This window comes from Notechis scutatus, chromosome 4 (genome assembly GCF_049901735.1).
Source record: "Notechis scutatus isolate UNSWTSFEM ecotype Mainland chromosome 4, rNotScu1.2, whole genome shotgun sequence".
In the NCBI taxonomy this organism is placed as follows: Eukaryota; Metazoa; Chordata; class Lepidosauria; order Squamata; family Elapidae; genus Notechis; species Notechis scutatus.
The window spans coordinates 139,020,950-139,038,567 of NC_142012.1; the positions used below are offsets into that span (position 1 = coordinate 139,020,950).

General features: G+C 39.2%; 1 protein-coding gene across 3 annotated transcripts in view; it reads left to right on the plus strand.

Moving 5' to 3' along the window:
* U2SURP (U2 snRNP associated SURP domain containing) overlaps window positions 1-17,618 on the plus strand; it is a 47,539-nt gene that overhangs the window by 9,986 nt on the left and 19,935 nt on the right. Inside the window, exons 4-13 of one of the 3 annotated variants that reach the window (XM_026664650.2) lie at window positions 2,018-2,132; window positions 2,497-2,630; window positions 5,075-5,149; window positions 5,912-5,979; window positions 10,550-10,644; window positions 10,720-10,752; window positions 10,839-10,921; window positions 12,348-12,513; window positions 14,958-15,169; window positions 16,877-16,920. In XM_026664650.2, the coding sequence (XP_026520435.1) occupies window positions 2,018-2,132; window positions 2,497-2,630; window positions 5,075-5,149; window positions 5,912-5,979; window positions 10,550-10,644; window positions 10,720-10,752; window positions 10,839-10,921; window positions 12,348-12,513; window positions 14,958-15,169; window positions 16,877-16,920 (1,025 nt within the window). The remainder of the gene's footprint in view (window positions 1-2,017; window positions 2,133-2,496; window positions 2,631-5,074; window positions 5,150-5,911; window positions 5,980-10,549; window positions 10,645-10,719; window positions 10,753-10,838; window positions 10,922-12,347; window positions 12,514-14,957; window positions 15,170-16,876; window positions 16,921-17,618) is intronic. The other 2 variants (XM_087965124.1, XM_087965123.1) reach the window with 2 other exon arrangements.

The following is a 17,618-nucleotide window of genomic DNA, read 5'->3' on the forward strand; positions in this document are numbered from 1 at the left end:
TCCTTTTGCCAGCTTAGCAACAGCCTCATTTTCCTTTGAGAAAGTTATGAAAAACTACAGTATGTTTGTAATCTCAGAGTTTGTTGTCATTTAGAAAGAACATCTTATCTGGCTGAGTATATGTGTGGCAGGATAGCAGAGAGCAATAGAAAAATTTACTTATTGTTTTTCTTCCTAGACTATTATCAGTAAAAACACTTTATTATGTAGTCCTCCCCCCCCCCCCCAAAAAAAAAGGAAAAGGAAGATTTTATAAGAGCATGGATTGTCTTTGGGAAATATGTTCTGTTTCCTTTCCTTTCAAATTTTCTCCCTTTTGTTGAGAGAAAAGTGAATTTTTATTATAGTCACAGACCAGTGTTACAAATAAAAGCATTAAAAACAGCAACAATAATAAAATAAAATTTAAAAAAATAATATATCACGATTAGTGATGGACTATTAGTGGGCATTAGGGTCTGCCTTATTTTGCATACAATATAACAAAATTTGGCCACATTCAAAGAAAGTACTTTGTACTGTTATAACAGAAGTTGTACATAAAAGAGATCAGCATCTCCTGCGCATTTTATTAGATGAGGTATTATAAACTGAGTCCATGAGTCCTTATAGAAGATACCACATAGGAGGACATGACTGCAGTTTCAATGGACCCTGTCCACAGGGGCACAATTTATTTTATTTGTTTATAAAATGTATTGGCCTCCCATCTTACCATAGGATAACTCTGGGTGGCTTACAGTTGTAAAAATATGTGTATACATACACAATTAAACATAAATAATTAAAATCAGACATTAAAACCTAAGGATACATGGGGAGAGCAGAAGTGAAGTTGGAGGAGGTAGAATCTATTATTATTTGATCAGCTACCTGCACTATGCTGTTACCCCACTGGGGTCCCAAGCCAATTGGCAGAGTCATGTCTTTAGGCCCTTAAAAAAGGATAGGAGGGTTGATGCCAACCTCACATGAGTGGGCAAGGTATTCCAGAGGGCAGGAGCAATTTCCTCTTGGACCTCACCAGCTGGAATAATTGGGCAGACAGGACCAGCAGCATGCCTCTGCCGGCACAATTGGACGGGTCGATCCCAGTGGAGTGAGATGGTGGCTCATACGGTATTTTTTTGTATTGTCCCTCCAAAAATTGCTATGGGAAGTGCATTGAAGCACACTAAAGTTGGATTTTAGAGACAGTTGTACAATATAAGTATTTCACTGCTTTAAAAGGGAGAGTTGAGAGGAAAACAATTGCTATGCTTGTTTCTGATTTTGGTTAAAATGAATCTAAAGGGTTTATTTTTAAAACTGAGTTAAGATTGTCAAAATTATTGAATCTAACTGCTAGGAGATAAAATATGTACTGTATCAGTATATTTATTATTAGCTAGTTAAATAGTTTGTGATATACTTACCCTAAAGTGGACCAATTCAAGTTTTATCTTCAGATTGCAATATGCTTGAATGGGAAGATTACATGTTCTAATTCATTATCATATTATTTATTCTCAGTAGTGTAGTCATGAAAAACCTTGAATTGGAACAAATTTCCTGGGAACCAAGTTTGTTTTGATTTAAATTTAGCAAATGATAACATGCCATGTTCATATTTGTAGAGAGTTGAAATAAAGTATTTGATTAGGAGAAATAAGCATATTGATTGTATTAAGCACATTGAATATTGTTTAAATGTTAAACTCAAATAAACTCAAACCTTAGTGGCACATTATTTTCATTAGACTCCTTTACAAGTCACAAATGCTTCTTTTATTTAAATTCAAAGGAAAAATGTTCAAGGCAAGCACGCTCCTTAGGGGCAACATTTGAAAATTAAATGAAGCCTTAGAAATATATTTGATAAAAGTAGTCTTTTCCATGCAGCTACTTGTATTATTTGAAAACTTAGTGTTGCTCATAGGTTCCTGCAGATGTCTGGAATAAGTTATGGGTAGGAAGCTGGATGTTGCTGATGGCTTCATTAACGCTGATAATTTGTGTAACATTTCGGTTACTATAGGAGGATGAAAAGGCAGCTGCAGAAATATATGAAGAATTCCTTGCTGCATTTGAAGGAAGTGATGGCAATAAAGTAAAAACATTTGTTAGAGGAGGTATTGTTAATGCCTCTAAAGGTAAGGCTTCTTACAATATTATCCAGGAAAGAAATTAGATTCAAAGATTTATTTTGAATAAAATATTAAATTTTACTTAATTTGTGGTGACTTCAGATTTGTATTTCAGATAGATTACAGTAATGGGCTTAAGGTGCTGTTATATTGTTAATTGTTCTTATATGAACACATCATCTCAATTTTTCCTGGAAGAGGTCTTTCTAGTAAATAGATTAATTTTAAAAGTTTGACTAAGATATGAGCAGAGGTGTTTTTTTAAAGGGCAGCTTTGAACATGGTCAAACCTGTATGTCCACTTAAATTGGCTTTTTTGAAACTTGGTACTGTTTAATTTTTTAATTTTTTATGTTGTTTGTTTCATCAGAACATGACACAGATGAAAAACGAGGAAAAATCTACAAGCCTTCATCACGATTTGCAGATCAAAAAAATCAGCAGACTCAGTCATCTTCTAATGAGAGACCGCCATCTCTTCTAGTGATAGAAACCAAAAAACCAGTAAGTTTAGATTTTTTAGAAATATTTGTTACTTCCGTGTTCACGTTTATTGGTTACTTATATAGTTATGTAGTGCTTTTCAGATAAATTTTACAAAGCAAGCTCAGAGAGCCTTTGAATCTCTGTTGGCTCTGGTCAATAGCCTGGATTATTCCCTGCAGTTTTCTTAGCAAAATGGGACTCACCATTGCATTATTTCTAGGGCTGAGAGAGTGACTGGCTCAAGATCTCATAGCTGACTTCATGCCTAAGGTGGGACTAGCATTCATGGTCTCCCAGTTTCTAGCCTGCTACTTTAACTATCACGCCGAACTGGGTTTCCATATGAAAATTCTTATCGTGTCAACCAGTGACTTGACATTAACAATGAAATGGTCCATAATCTAACTACCTGTTGCCTTTAATTTTTTTAAATATTATTAGTAAGATATAGAAAGTCTATGCAATCATTCTAGTTGTTATAAAGATAAACTATATTTTCTGGAAAAAAAGGCTTCTGTAGGAATTGGCTGATTTTGCCCTTTTACCAAAAATAAAGGGATAATTCTGGATAGTTCTGGCTGCTAGCCAAAACAAAATTTAGATCTGAATTCCTTTTATTCAGCTAATTTTCAGTCCTAGTTAAATAAATAACCAATATATTTTAATTCCTTGGAAGTCATGGGTTCCAGATTTTGGATGCATTCTATAAATTAGCGCACTTTTGCTACCTAGGTTCAAAAATTGTTGCCCTATGATGCATTGTTTCACCCAATTAATGGTTACAGATCTGAAAGTTTTGAACAATGGCAGAACTTTTAATGTACTGGAAAAGTTTTTTAAAAGTTCAGTGAAATATTCAGAGATGTGACCAAATAACCATGTTGAAGTGTTGAAGCACAGTCAAACATCAGGAAATATTTTATGACATTTTGTATTATGTTATAATGATAATTATGATAATTATGGTAATTTTTGGTAAAAAAATAGTTTATAAAATTTGCCAAGTAGGAGTCATAGGTTCCAGATTTTGGAAGAATTCTTCTGTTTGAAGAATCTGAATTGAAAATATTTTGCCCTATGATGTGCACTGTTTTGCCTAGTTAAAGATTACAGACCTGAGAGTTTTAGTCATATACTAGACAATGTGTGCCTCCTTTCAGAGGGTCACCTTTTCAAGAACATTTATTTACCAGATTCTATGTTTTCAACAGTGGCAGAACTTCTAATGTACTGCCTTCATTGAAAAAGTTGGGATACATTCAGACATATCTGCCTTAAAAATAGTCTATGTTGAACTGTACAGCAGAGTCAAATATCAGCACAGGAAATCTTTTAGGGTATTTTGTATTATGTCATAAACTCTTTTATGATAATATTTATATTATAAAATGTTTTGCAAAATTCACCAATATTAATTCCATGGGAATCATGGACCTTGGATTTTGGATGCATTCTGTAAATTAGGCCATTTCATGTAGCTTGGTTCAAAATGTTTTGCTCTATGGCAGGGGTCGCCAACCTTTTGGACCTCAGGGACCACCAAACTCATATTTTTAAATCCCAAGGAACAATAATATGAATTTTAAAAAAAAGATAATATATTTAATATAAAAATTTTAATATAAACTTAATATTAAAAATATTTTAATATAAGTATATATATTTAATATAAAAATGCTTATTTAATTATAACAAAACCATAAGACAAGGGCAGGCCGGGGGGGGGTTGAGCTGAGGGGCCTCAGGGCAACTTCCGCTATGAGAAGCAGAGGCAGAAAGGGAGTTTTGCTCTCCTTTGGGGGTAGAGCCCCTCCACTGCCCCTTCAGGGGCTTCTCAGCAGGCAACTGCCTGCAGAAGGACTGCCGCCCTCATTAATTGGGGGGGGGGGGGAGAAAGTGGGGGCTCCTTTCAGATCCTGGGGGAGGAGGATTGAGAGAGCTCAGATCTGTGGGTGAGGAAAAGCTCCAGGATGGTAATGCCGGGGCTCTTCCAGCCTCACCTGGAGGCAGGCAAGGAAAGGGGGGGAGGCTGGCACCTTCACCCCCCCCAAAGAGGAGAGTTGCTTTCCTCCATCAGCCTTCCATCCCCACATCTGCTGCTCCTCGCCTCTCCTGCCCTGGGAGGTGAGCTGGGCGCCGCTTCCTTCCCACCCAACAGCTGCACCCTCAGGAGAGAAACCTGCCCTGGAGCCCGGCAATGGCCGATCCGCTTCTCCCAAGTGCTGCTTCCCCACCCCCCACCTCGCAGAGCCTGCTGGGGGATGAGAGAGACTCCCCCTCTAGCCAAGCTGTCGAGCACTCCTTGAGAGAGACGAGAGAAGCAGCCGGAGTCACTCTCGTCTCTCGAGACCCTAGCCGAAGTTTCTGGCGCCGCTTCAGTGAGAGAGACAACAGTTTGCAGGGGGGTGATTTAGCGTCAGCAGAGCTAGGGTTGACTCCGGCTGCTTCTCTCTGCACTACAGACGCGGCAGGACACGAAGGGCTGCCTTGGCGCCACCAGCTGCCGCAAATATACCGCAGCGAAGGGAGATGCAAATGTGAGTAGCGCTTCTTCCAGCCACCACCACTTCGGCCAGCTTGTGCCCCCCCCATAACAGCACCATTACCTCATTCCAGCCACCATGGGCTGGTCCCATATTCCAGAGCTGTAGTCATCCCAGTGGAGGAGCTGCTCCGGGATGACCAAAGGACCAGTCCTGTGATTACTACAGCTCTGGAATATGGGACCAACTTTCCCACCAACGTCAGCAAGCCACCCCGGGGCGGATTTCCCTCCCCCGCCATTGGTCTTACCTTCCAGTTCCAGCTCGCATGGCTCTCTACTCAGTCTCAAGGTAAGATTTGCGTTCGGCTGAAGGGTGGGGGTCAGCGGGTGGGCGGGCCACGTGGGTGGAGCAGTCTTGTTTTCCTGTGTGGCCCAAATTAATTCCTTTGGGGGGGTGGGGGCATTTTTCTGTGGACCACCAAATTTTTTCCATGGCCCACCAGTGGTCCGCGGCCCACCGGTTGGCAACCACTGCTCTATGGTATATGTAGATTGATAGTGGTGGAAGGAAAGGATTTTGATTATTGAATGTTGATTTTTGATATTGCCTTGGCATTTGTATATTTGCAATAAATGGGTGCAGCAACTTAATAAGCTTAATAATACAGTTTTAACTGTATTACTTTTACGTATATATTTTCTTACCCCTTCCTTTTTTCAGAATGGATTTTCAATCCATTTAAATAACTTATACTGATAGAAATTTTAAAATAGTAATCGTGTACATAATTAAATAGTTTTTGAATTGTTTCAGCCTTTGAAGAAGGGGGAAAAAGAAAAGAAAAAGAGCAATTTGGAGCTTTTTAAAGAAGAACTAAAACAGTGAGTATTTTATTCATAGATTAAATTAAATAGGGATAATCAAAATAGTTGCAAAAGTAGATTATTTTTGGTGTATGTAAAGGATTTTTTTGATAATATGTTCATTTTGGGAGTGAAAAACAACTGTTTCTTTGTCTTCCATGTCTCGGTTTTTCTTTAGTTCTTTTTGCTTCAGCAATGGACAATGGCATTAATGGGCAAATGCACTTATAGAAAACAAAAAAATCAAATAATTAGGTAGCAAGTATGATAAGAGGTTGCTCAAAGCATCTCTACTTGATTATTAAGAAATCAGCTGCAGCTATCTTTTAATTAGTGGAATCAAGCTGTGCTCATTGTGAGTATTGGATTGCAAATTTAGTTCCATTTCCTTCAAAATTTATAGACAAGCTTCAAAGATCTTCAAAAAGATTATCACTTCCAGAGTACAAATTCTAACTCAAATTCAAAATATTTCTCTGTCCTATAACAAATCCATCAGATGATGTAGGAAGATTATCTAGCCCTGATAGAACTTTCTGTGATCTCCAAAGAAGTTTTGACATTTTACTAATTCCCCAAATCTCCACATATAAGAAGAATTTTCCAAAATATTTTTTTCTTAGCAAGTCCCTTATTGTGAGTTTCACTTTTTCTCACTGGTTCTATGCAGAAAATAAAATAATTGTTATTTCAGGAGAACTTAATTACTTGAAAAGTAATCAAGAATCCTTTGGAGAAGACTGGCAGTTTTCTCCCTCTAGTTCATATAATTCTCCTTATGGGAATAAGGTATCAGACTTTTCAAACCCCAGACACAAGCCTAAGCATCTTTTAATATTTCAGTAGTGGTTCTTGGAGGAATCTTACTCTTAATCCCCAGATTCTTCATGAAAATAACTGAAGTTGTTTGCATTACAGTGTGTTCAATAGGCAGCACTTACAGGCTCTTTTTCAAAACTTTATGCTGAATGTACAGTGATCTAGTAGCAGTCATTGCCTTATTGATACAGTTATCCTTTATTTACTTGGGATTATGGTTTCTTCAGAATCAATAATATTTTTAATACCGTGTTTCTCATATAATAAGGCTGGGTCTTATTTTTTTTTTTGAGCCGAAAAAATGGCTAGGCCGTCTTTTCGGGTGACTTAATTTCCTACCCCCTTGCATCTTCGGGCGGGCGGCGACGGCTTGGATGTTGACCTCAGCGTTGGTGGGGCACTTCGTATCGGCGTCAACGCAGGCAGTACCATATCCGGGTGTGCAACAAAAGTACTTCCTAATGGCAAGCCCCCACCATTCCCCCATTTCGCATGTTTTACTTTAGGCCTTAATTTGGGGGAGGGGCTTAATTTCATTTCATGCCTATAAAACATGCTGGGACTTCCTATTGGGGAAAGACTGTATTGTTGGAGAAACAGGGTATTAAACAGCTAAAAATATGGTATCTAAGAATGGGGATGAATAATATGTGGTTTTATGGATTTCAATTTAATCTGTCTCAAATTCAGTGTGTAATACATAGCCATCTTAAAATTATTTCCTGAATGAACTACTGATATAGTTCTAGCATAGAAAGATGTACTAGATCTCTAAAATCCCTTGCAAAAGGTTCATTAATTGGAGTAGGAAAAACAAAAAGATTGCACAAAGGTAAAAAGTTATATGGAGGGATTTCTTTTTTTTTGAAATGTCTCAAATATTATGTGCTCTACTATCAGGCGTCTGTCTGCTGTTTTGTATTATTTTGTATTATTCAGGCTACTCGTCTAGATAGATTTTTTGTCCAGCTCTGATATTAGGCCGATCCTGATAGGGCTTTTCTTACTTTGATGCTTTCTTTGATTCTTTAGAAAGCCATCTTTTAAAACTTCCAGCTTATATCTTTCTGCTCTCAAAATGACATTTTTAATAATCTCATATATCTGAAGGGTAATAAACAACTGTTTTATTAATTAGGAAACTGCACAAGAGAGAATGTCCTCTAGACTTTAATAATATTTTTCTACCAACCTTCTCATCATTTCTGCACCACAATCCCACCCCATTTTTAAAATTATACTTCCATCTAAGCTCCTTGGAACAAGTAATTGCACATACATCCATTGGAAAGAAGTTTGCTTTGTGAGTCTTAATTCCCGGGCAGTTTTTTTTGTTTAAAAAAAATGCTATATAGTGCTGTATTTTTAGTGAGTACTTAGTGACATTTTCAATTTTTACCATCTTAGGGTTACTCTCAAAAAGTGTATTTTCTATTTTTACAACTGTCTAATGATGCAAATTATTTTTCTGCCTCAAGCTCAGCTGTCAGATTGGATAAGACAGCAATACTTTCATCTAAGTTACAATATAATTCAGCCTGCCAAGCAGTAAAGGGGAGACATAATTTGTAGTGGGTATCTCAAACTGAAAGGAAGTTTTTATAGTGAGTAGTAATATTTTGTTTCTTTGAGATATCTTTATCCATGGCTTAAATCTGGATCCTCAAACTCTTCAGGTCATCAGCACTTTTATGAAGTTTCAGATTGTTCATCAATCACCAAATATTTATTACATGAAAATAATTTAATAAATACTATTTTGACAAACAGTAATATAAATGGCGGGAGCAGGATGGGGGTAGTGCATCCATCCTTGCTCTACTTGACCTCTCAGCGGCTTTTGATACCACTGACCATAGGATTCTCCTGGGACGGCTTTGGAGGATGGGAGTGGGAGGCCTTGTGCTGTCTTGGTTCACTTCCTTCCTCTGCAGCCGCTTTCAGTCAGTGTTGATAGGAGGGGAGAGATCCAACCCTCGCCCACTGCTTTACGGGGCTCAGTACTCTCTCCATTCCTGTTCAACTTTTATATGAAACTGCTGGGTCACCATGGACTGAGGTATCACCAATATGCTGATGATACTCAGCTGTATGTCTCGGCCTGTGGTGAGTTAAGTGTTGCTGTGTCCTCCCTCTCGCAGTGCCTGGAGGCTGTTAGAGGCTGGATGGGGAGCAACAGGTTAAAACTAAACCCTTGCAAGACCGAGTGGCTCTGGGTCTGGGGTTCATTGGTTCAGGTAGAATTACCACCTTTAGTCTTGGATGGGGTGGCAGTACCCCAAACAGACCCTGTGTGTAATCTAGGGGTTTTCCTGGACTCACGACTCCTGTTCGAAGAGCAGGTGGCGGTTGTGGCTAGGAGGGCCTTTGCGCAACTGGGTTGTGCACCAGTTATGCCCTTTCCTGGATCAGCGCTCCCTACTCACAGTCACTCATGCCCTGGTCACTTCCTGTCTTGATTATTGCAACGCGCTCTATATAGGGCTGCCCTTGAAGAGCATCCAGAAGCTCCAGTTGGTTCAAAATGCAGCGGCCCGCGTGGTTTTATACAGACCACGGTGTGCACATGTGTCACCTCTCCTGCAGGAGCTGCATGGTTGCCAATTTGCTTCCGGGTGCAATTCAAGGTGCTGGTTGTCACCTTTAAAGCCCTTCGTGGCTTGGGTCCGGGTTTTCGGAGGAAACATCTCTTGCCAGTGACATCTGCCCGACCCATTAGAGTGAGGAGGCAGGGAATGCTGCAGGTCCCACCCCTGAGGGAGATACACTTGGTGGGACCTAGAAGGGCCTTCTCTGTGGTGGCTCCGTCTCTCTGGAACATCATTCCCCCAGAGATTAGAATGGCCCCCTCATTAATACTATTCTGAAAGGCACTGAAGATCTGGTTTTGCCAGCGGGCCCGGGGAACCCAGAAAGGGATGGAACCCATCAAATGGCTAGTGTGATCCGCTGTCATCAGGGTGGGGGGTGGGAGTTGTTTTTTGTTTTTTTGTTTTTTGTTTTCCCAAATTTTGTTCTATTGTACTTTACTAATTTATTTAATTCTTTTTATTAGTTCTTATTGTTTTTATTTTTATTTTTTGTTTTAAATATGATTTTACATTGTGTAAGCCACCTCGAGTTGCCATGGGCGAATAGGCGGCAATATAAATCAAATAAATAGTAATAATAAAGAAGAAAGTATGCATAATTGGTGTGGGAATACTTGGGGATAGTAAAGTAGAAGACAAAGAATTGGAGATCACAAAGTATCAGGATCTGGAAATCAAAATGGAAAGATTATGGGATAAACTGGTCATGGTGGTTCCAGTGGTTATTGGCACACTGGGTGCCATGCCAAAAAATCTTGGAGGGCACTTAGAAAATCTGAGCATTGACAAAATTTCTTTCTGTCAATTACAAAAGACCACCCTGGTTGGATCTGCACATATATTGATGCATTACAATATCCTAGGTTCTTGGGAAAAACTCGATGTATATAAAGGCCAAAACCAGTTGGCAGCTGTGATTTCACATTTTTGTGTATATAACAATTACAACCTTGAAGACTGTTATTGACCACTTTGAAGAACCCTGATTAAATAATTTCTTTACATCAGGGTTCTCTAAAGTGGTCAATTTCCAAACTCCAAATTAGTCTATCTCCAAACTTGGATAGATGTTTTCAAATGGTAAAATAAGTTAAATCAATTTGATTTAATTTTTTAGATTATAATGATGACCATTAGAATTGAAGCTGCTTACTAGTTTTATAAAATATCTCTTACAGAATTCAAGAAGAGCGTGATGAAAGACATAAAACTAAAGGTAGATTAAGTCGTTTTGAGCCACCTCAGTCAGATTCAGATGGACAACGCCGTTCCAGTAAGTAATCATTGTATTACAGTATCATAATTCTACAAAAACTTGAAACTAAATAGAATCTGATCTTTCTTTTAGTGGATGCACCTTCAAGAAGAAATAGATCTTCAGGTAGTAATATAGTTTTACAACTTGATTATATGCTTCATTAATTTAAAATGGATGCATTGAATTACATCTTCTTTTCTTTGTTTTAGTACTGGATGATTATGCTCCAGGTTCACATGATGTTGGAGATCCAAGTACAACAAATTTGTATCTTGGAAACATTAATCCCCAGGTAATAATTAGAGTACTTAAAAATATTCATTGCTATGAACTCCATACATAATTGTTTGTATCATAAGTATGCAAATATTGTACATGTTTAGCCATAATGCTTCATATAAATATTTTGGAGAGGAAAGGAATTTTGATAATGCTTTATATAAAAATCATCACTTGAATTAGTGGTTGAATAAAGATTTTAATCCAGCTTTCAACTATATCTACTAAGTATGCATGTTGTGGCTGCAGTTTTTAAATTGAATTAGATAGATAGATAAATGAGTATTTCTATAGAATATCTGTAACCTACTTTCTATGGATTAGACATGAATTTTCTTTACATCATCAATTCAAAGACAATAAAGATATGATGCAACTTGACTTTATACTGTCACAAGGCTCTTCTTATTCTTTCTGCTCTAATACGTTATATAAAAAGCATTTAGTTATCTCTTAAGGAAAACTACACAATGGAGGAACGAAGTTTTGTTTCCTGCTCTCTCCCTTGACTTGAGCAGCTAATTCTTTTAACTGTTAACTTTAACTGCATGCTTTTTTGTTTTGCCTCTATCGTTCCATCTGAGTCCATTCCGTACTCATATTCTCACATCTACTTCAGTGCCAACTCTGTTTTAAGTTAACTAGTTACTAACTACAGTATTGCAGAAGTATATAATGTATGCCTAGGGTTACATTTATCTTGTAAGAAATTAAATAGAAAGCTGGTGTGCTGCAAAACAACAGCTTCTAATAACATGTAGATTTGCAGCAAAATCTTTGGCCTAATAGAGATCTTTCCATAAGCATCTGGTTTTGCAATGTCCCCATTTGATAAATAGATATTTTTGATAGAAGCTATGTTATGAGGATACTTACTTAAGAAATTCTAGGGGTTTTAGACTTAGTCTGTTTATGGCTATGTAAAGATTCCAGGCTGATCCTTCTTTTAACTCCATCCTCAGGTTCTGCCACTTCTTCCCCTAAAAAGGTTATCTATCACAACTGTATAGAATTAACAATTTTCCATGTTCTAAACCGAAGCACTACACTGTAGCTTCAAGTTCATTTGCAGAAATTCATTTGGGTATAATAGAGATCCCAATAGAATTATAGAGAATAGTTGTATTGATGGGGCTTATTCATTGTACCGGAGTGTGTGTGTGACTAGGCCTGTCAGTTATAGAAGCCATTTTCTATGTAGGCAGCTTTCCCAATTGCTTCTAAGAATTGAGACTGACCCCAAAGCTATTGAGCACTATTGGATTATGAACCATGTTTTATTGCAGTGAGAACAAATCAATACCGTATCTCTGGATCTTGTGATGCTTTTTATCACACCACTCTATTAAAATTGTTTCAATTTTTTTCCCCTGTTGTACCCACATAATATAGGAGATGCACTCTTTTGAGAAATACCTCATTCTCTTTTCTGTTTCTAGATGAATGAAGAGATGTTATGCCAAGAATTTGGACGTTTTGGGCCTTTGGCAAGTGTGAAAATTATGTGGCCAAGGACTGATGAAGAAAGAGCAAGAGAAAGGAATTGTGGATTTGTTGCCTTCATGAATAGGAGAGATGCTGAACGTGCACTAAAGAATTTAAATGGTACTAAAGGATTGAAATTAATTGCCTATATAAGATATCAGGAGGGACATTGAGTGAGGCAAGATGTTGCAGTGAAAATCATTGTGTGGGGAAGGTTTACTTACTTATCTCTGCTTTGTTATGAAAACCTTAAGTAAAGATAGTCCTTACCTTTTCAGAATTTTGAACTTAATAAATTAGTACCGTGTTTCTCCAACAATACGGCCTCCACCAATAGGAAGCCCCACCATGTTTTATTGGCATAAAATCAAATTAAGCCCCTCCCTCCAAATTAAGCCCCATATTAAACATGCGAAATGCGGGGGGAGAGCGGGGGGGGGGGGCTTGCCATTAGTAAGTACTTTTGTTGCATGCCCGGATATGGTGCTGCCTGCGTTGGTGGGGCACTTCATATCGGGAGACCTTCCACCGTTGCTTCTCCCTTCTCCCTTGCTGCCCCTTCTCCCTTGCTGCCGCGGCGTTTGGCGCAGCCACGTGCGGCCAGTCAGGCTCCTCCCTGCAACCGGGCCCTGAGGAGACACTTGGCTCAGGTGCTCCCGTCTTCCCTTTGCTTTGAAGGTAAAGCAATTATTTTACAAAGCCTCCCCTGCCGAGAGGAGCAGCCAACCACGTGGGAGGCTAATCTCCCGGGGCCTCTTCCATTTCTCCCCGACCTCCCTACGCTGCGCGCCTCTGACGCGCCGCTCCCTTCAGCCCAGCGAGCTCTTCCACCTCAAAGAAAGACCAGGCGGGCGGCTACAGAGCAGCAGCAGCGGGTCTGAGCCGCTCGCAGCAAGCAGCCACCACCCGTAGCCCGGCGCGGGAGAGCGAGCGAGGTTAGCGCCCGCCAGCCTGGGCGAGATTTGGGAATGAGGGCAGGAGGAGGCACGCACACACCCGCGGCTCACTTTCCCAGCTTTGCCCAGCCCTTACGGCTCTGGCGGGCAGCGAGTGCCTCCCCGCCGGACCCTCTGCTCATCCTGCCAGGGCCGTGCCAGAGCCGTAAGGGCTGGGCAAAGCTGGGAAAGTGAGCCGCGGTGTGTGCGTGCCTCCTCCTGCCCCTCGTTCCCAAATCTCGCCCAGGCTGGCGGGCGCTAACCTCGCTCGTTCTCCCGCGCCGGGCTACGGGTGGTGGCTGTTTCGCTGCGAGCGGCTCAGACCCGCTGCTGCTGCCCGCAGCCGCCCACCTGGCCTTTCTTTGAGGTGGAAGAGCTCGCTGGGCTGAAGGGAGCTGCGCGTCGAGGCGCGCGAGCGAGGGAGGTCGGGAGGAACGGAAGAGGCCCGGAGATTAGCCTCCCACGTGGTGGGCTGCCCTCTCGGGCAGGGAGGCTTTGTAAAATAATTCGCTTACCTTCAAAGCAAAGGGAAGACAGGAGCGCCTGAAGCCAAGTGTCTCCTCAGGGCTCCGGTTGCAGGGAGGAGCCCTGACTGGTTGCACGTGGCTGCGCCTAAACGCCGCAGCAGCAAGGGAGAAGGGAAAGCAACGGTGGCCCGAACCCGAAGATCTCCCGAATATCCAAGCTGTCGCCGCCCGCCCACCCACCCGAGGATGCAAGGGGGAGAATTAAGTCACCCCCCGAAAAGACGTCCTAGCCGTTTTTTCGGGGGTCAAAAAAAAATAAGGCCCGGCCTTATGTGAGAAACACGGTAGGTAGTAGATGAATTAATTTATCAGATTGCCTGCTATATTTATATAACTGGATTTTTCCCTCAGAGGAATTTATTTCATATTTAGTTTCTTATTTTTATTTCTACTTTTTTGAAGAAAAGAAAATGCCTACTCCAGATTTAGTTCTAATAATAGTATTTGAATGATTTGAAATCCAGTTATTGCAATCATGTATTTGCGGCATGTCAACAAAGTCCTATGTCCATTTTTACATTCGATAAAATATCTTTATGTGAGAACTGATCTTTGGAAGTTGTAGTGTTTAATTACTCCAAGTACTCCTTGACTTACAACAGTTCAAAGTTACAGTGGCACTGAAAAAAGTGATTTATAACCATTTTTCATACTTTCATACTCATTGCAGCATCCCCACGGTCATATGATCAAAATTCAGATGCTTGGCAACTGATTCATATTTATGATGGTTTCAGTATCCCAGGGTCATGTGATCAGCTTTTGCAGCCTTTTGATGAGCAATGGGGAATCCAGATTCACTTAGCCGTGTTACTAACTTAATAAATGCAACAATTCACTTATTAACTGTGGCTAGAAAATTCATAAAATAGGGCAAACTCATTTAATAAATGTTTCTCTTACAACATAAATTTTGGGCTCAATTTTGGTCATAACTTGGCACTACCTGTACAGTATCCTTAGACAGATATCTTTAAAAATTAAGACTGAATTTGTTTCTGTTGCATGATATATGGTAGACAACAGTGAGCTTTTATATGAGGACCTATTTTCATTGAAACACTGATAATGTCATTTCTAAATCAGTACATTTCTTCCCCAGGCAAGATGATCATGTCTTTTGAAATGAAATTAGGCTGGGGCAAAGCTGTTCCTATTCCTCCTCATCCTATATATATTCCTCCTTCAATGATGGAACATACCCTTCCACCACCTCCTTCGGGCCTGCCATTTAATGCTCAGCCCAGAGAGAGACTGAAGAATCCTAATGCTCCAATGTTACCACCACCTAAAAACAAAGAAGATTTTGAGAAGGTAAAAAGTTACCCAGGGCCGTACATCTTCTGTACGATAGCATTTGTAACTCTGTGATAGAATTTGCTTCTGTACGATAGCATTTGTAACTCTGTGATAGAATTTTGCTTAAATGTTCCCTGCCTTAGTTTAAGGAGCCTCATTCCCTTGTCATATTTGGGCTACATAATTGGGCTTTGTTTTTAATTGCACTTTTAAAACTGGCCACCATGTGTTTTCCCCCTCCACACTCCCTGGTTTTTTTCTCCTCTGTCCCCCTTTTGTTAGCTGCCAGATTTGCAATCTCTAAATTAATCTTTTAAAAGGCTACATTTAAATTCAGCCAGATTGATTAATTAGGATGAGCTCACATGTTTCTATGTAAAAAGCTATTTCAGACATTAAATCAGTTGTTGAGAATAACTTTCAGGATAGTTAAAGGATTTTTTTTTAAACAAATGGTAAGTAACTCTTAAACACAAGTGATATCACATTGTTTTAATACTTTCATGAAGTTTCTTAGGTTTGAAAGGGTTAAGAACTAATGGCCAGTACAAATATAACAAATAAGCTACAGGATTGCTTCCTTCTTTTTAATCATCTTGCCTTTCTCAGGCAAGTTTTAGTTTTGGACTGCAAAAATTTAGTGCTGGATTTAACATAGTTAAGTGTTTCTTGGGCAGTGACAATAATTGTGGTGAAAACCTCTCAGACTGTTCCCCTTCGCATTCTCTAAATCCTGGTTTCCTAGCAGGATTCGAAATCTGGTAAGCCACAGCCTTGGTTAGCTTAAAGTATTGCCACTCTCAGTGTGATGCTTAACTGTGATTAAAAACAGTAGAGCTATCAGATCCTCTGAAAAAGCTCCTTTGGAACACATGGGAGCTATATGAAGCCCCTCTTTCCAAATCATCAAAGTGCCACTGCATTTTTCCAGTCTCATGCAACTGTTTTGCAAGCAGTTACCAGCTGTTTTCTGGCTGTGTATGCACTTCTTTGATGATTCAAAAAGATGTGATTTGTATAGGTTCCCAAAAAATTCCAAATCACTGCTTTCAAAAGATTTAAACAGCTGTAAAAACCAACAATAAAAGCTGGGAGAAGTCAGTCTCCAGAAAGGAGGGGATGGAAAGTTAGAGTATTTAATACCATACCCTGATCACATAAACATGGTGGAAACACCACAAATGTTAGCTTGCATGGGACTCACTTAATAAATAGAAAATATGATTCCATTTTCTGTATATGCCTTCATCTGGCAAGCCCCTTCATATGCATGTGGTGGGTTTGTCTGTGTACATTGAGGCTTTTATTTTTTTAAAATAGCTTTTCTGTGCTGCATGTGTAACTTGTTTCACAAGTTGAAGATGTTAAAAATAGCAATTGATGCAGTAAAGGGGAAATTGCTATTGAGAAAAGTAAAAGCCCTACGTTTACACATGGATATCTGTGCCTAATCCTATGGGCTGTTACCAGTATAGTATCTATTCAGTGCATTGATGTACATTCTATTTGGAATGTCCTATTTGCAATTTGTGAACTTTTTGTGGTTCACTACACACAATAATTTGCTATGTAATTGCATAGTCTATAACTTTGCAGCAGTGATTGCCTGCAAAACATGTGATAGATGTGTAGTATTTTCAATGCATATGTATTTTTTGCTTGTTACTTGTTAACAATACTCACATATTCTATGTTTATTATCTGATGTGACTTCATATACAGACTCTGTCGCAAGCCATAGTCAAAGTGGTTATCCCAACAGAAAGGTACATGTTTTTCTTTATTATTACTGATCTAAATATAGCAACTATCCCATTTGGAATTTTATATAAATTGTGATGTTGAGGAAAAGTTTAGTCTTGACTGAGCAATGGTTGCTTTGTAGGTGTGATAATGTATATTAAATTGACTTTTACTAGTATTTCAGTTTCATTGTAGGATTAAATGAAATGAAGTTGGAATTATTTTAGTAGATAGCTACAAAGAAAGCCTAGTTTTTCTCAATTGTATGCCTTAAAAATGTTTTAGATTGTACTTTTCATTGTGTCTGGGTAGCATACAGGACCATATTACTGTGACCAGTCACTATAAAGTATATCTACAGTTGTCATGTTTTAAAAAGGTGGCCTGTTGGATGTCAGTAAAAATCAGTGGTTTTAGGCTAAACTATTAGTTTAATGATCAAAAGGGTACATTTATTGCATCAGCATGGGGGTATGGAGTAGATTTTAATTATATCCAGAATTACAGTAATATCATCTTTGTTATGGGTTATCATGGTTTTGATCTTGGCTTATTGATTGATTTGTATGATTTAGAGGTTTAGATGACAGATTTTTTCTGTAATCTTCTGAAAGCTTTAGCATAATAATTCATAATTACTTTATCTTTCTCTATATTAAGTGGTGAGAATGTTACGCGTATCTAAGTATGGCAGCTATAATTTTCATAATCAGGATATAAT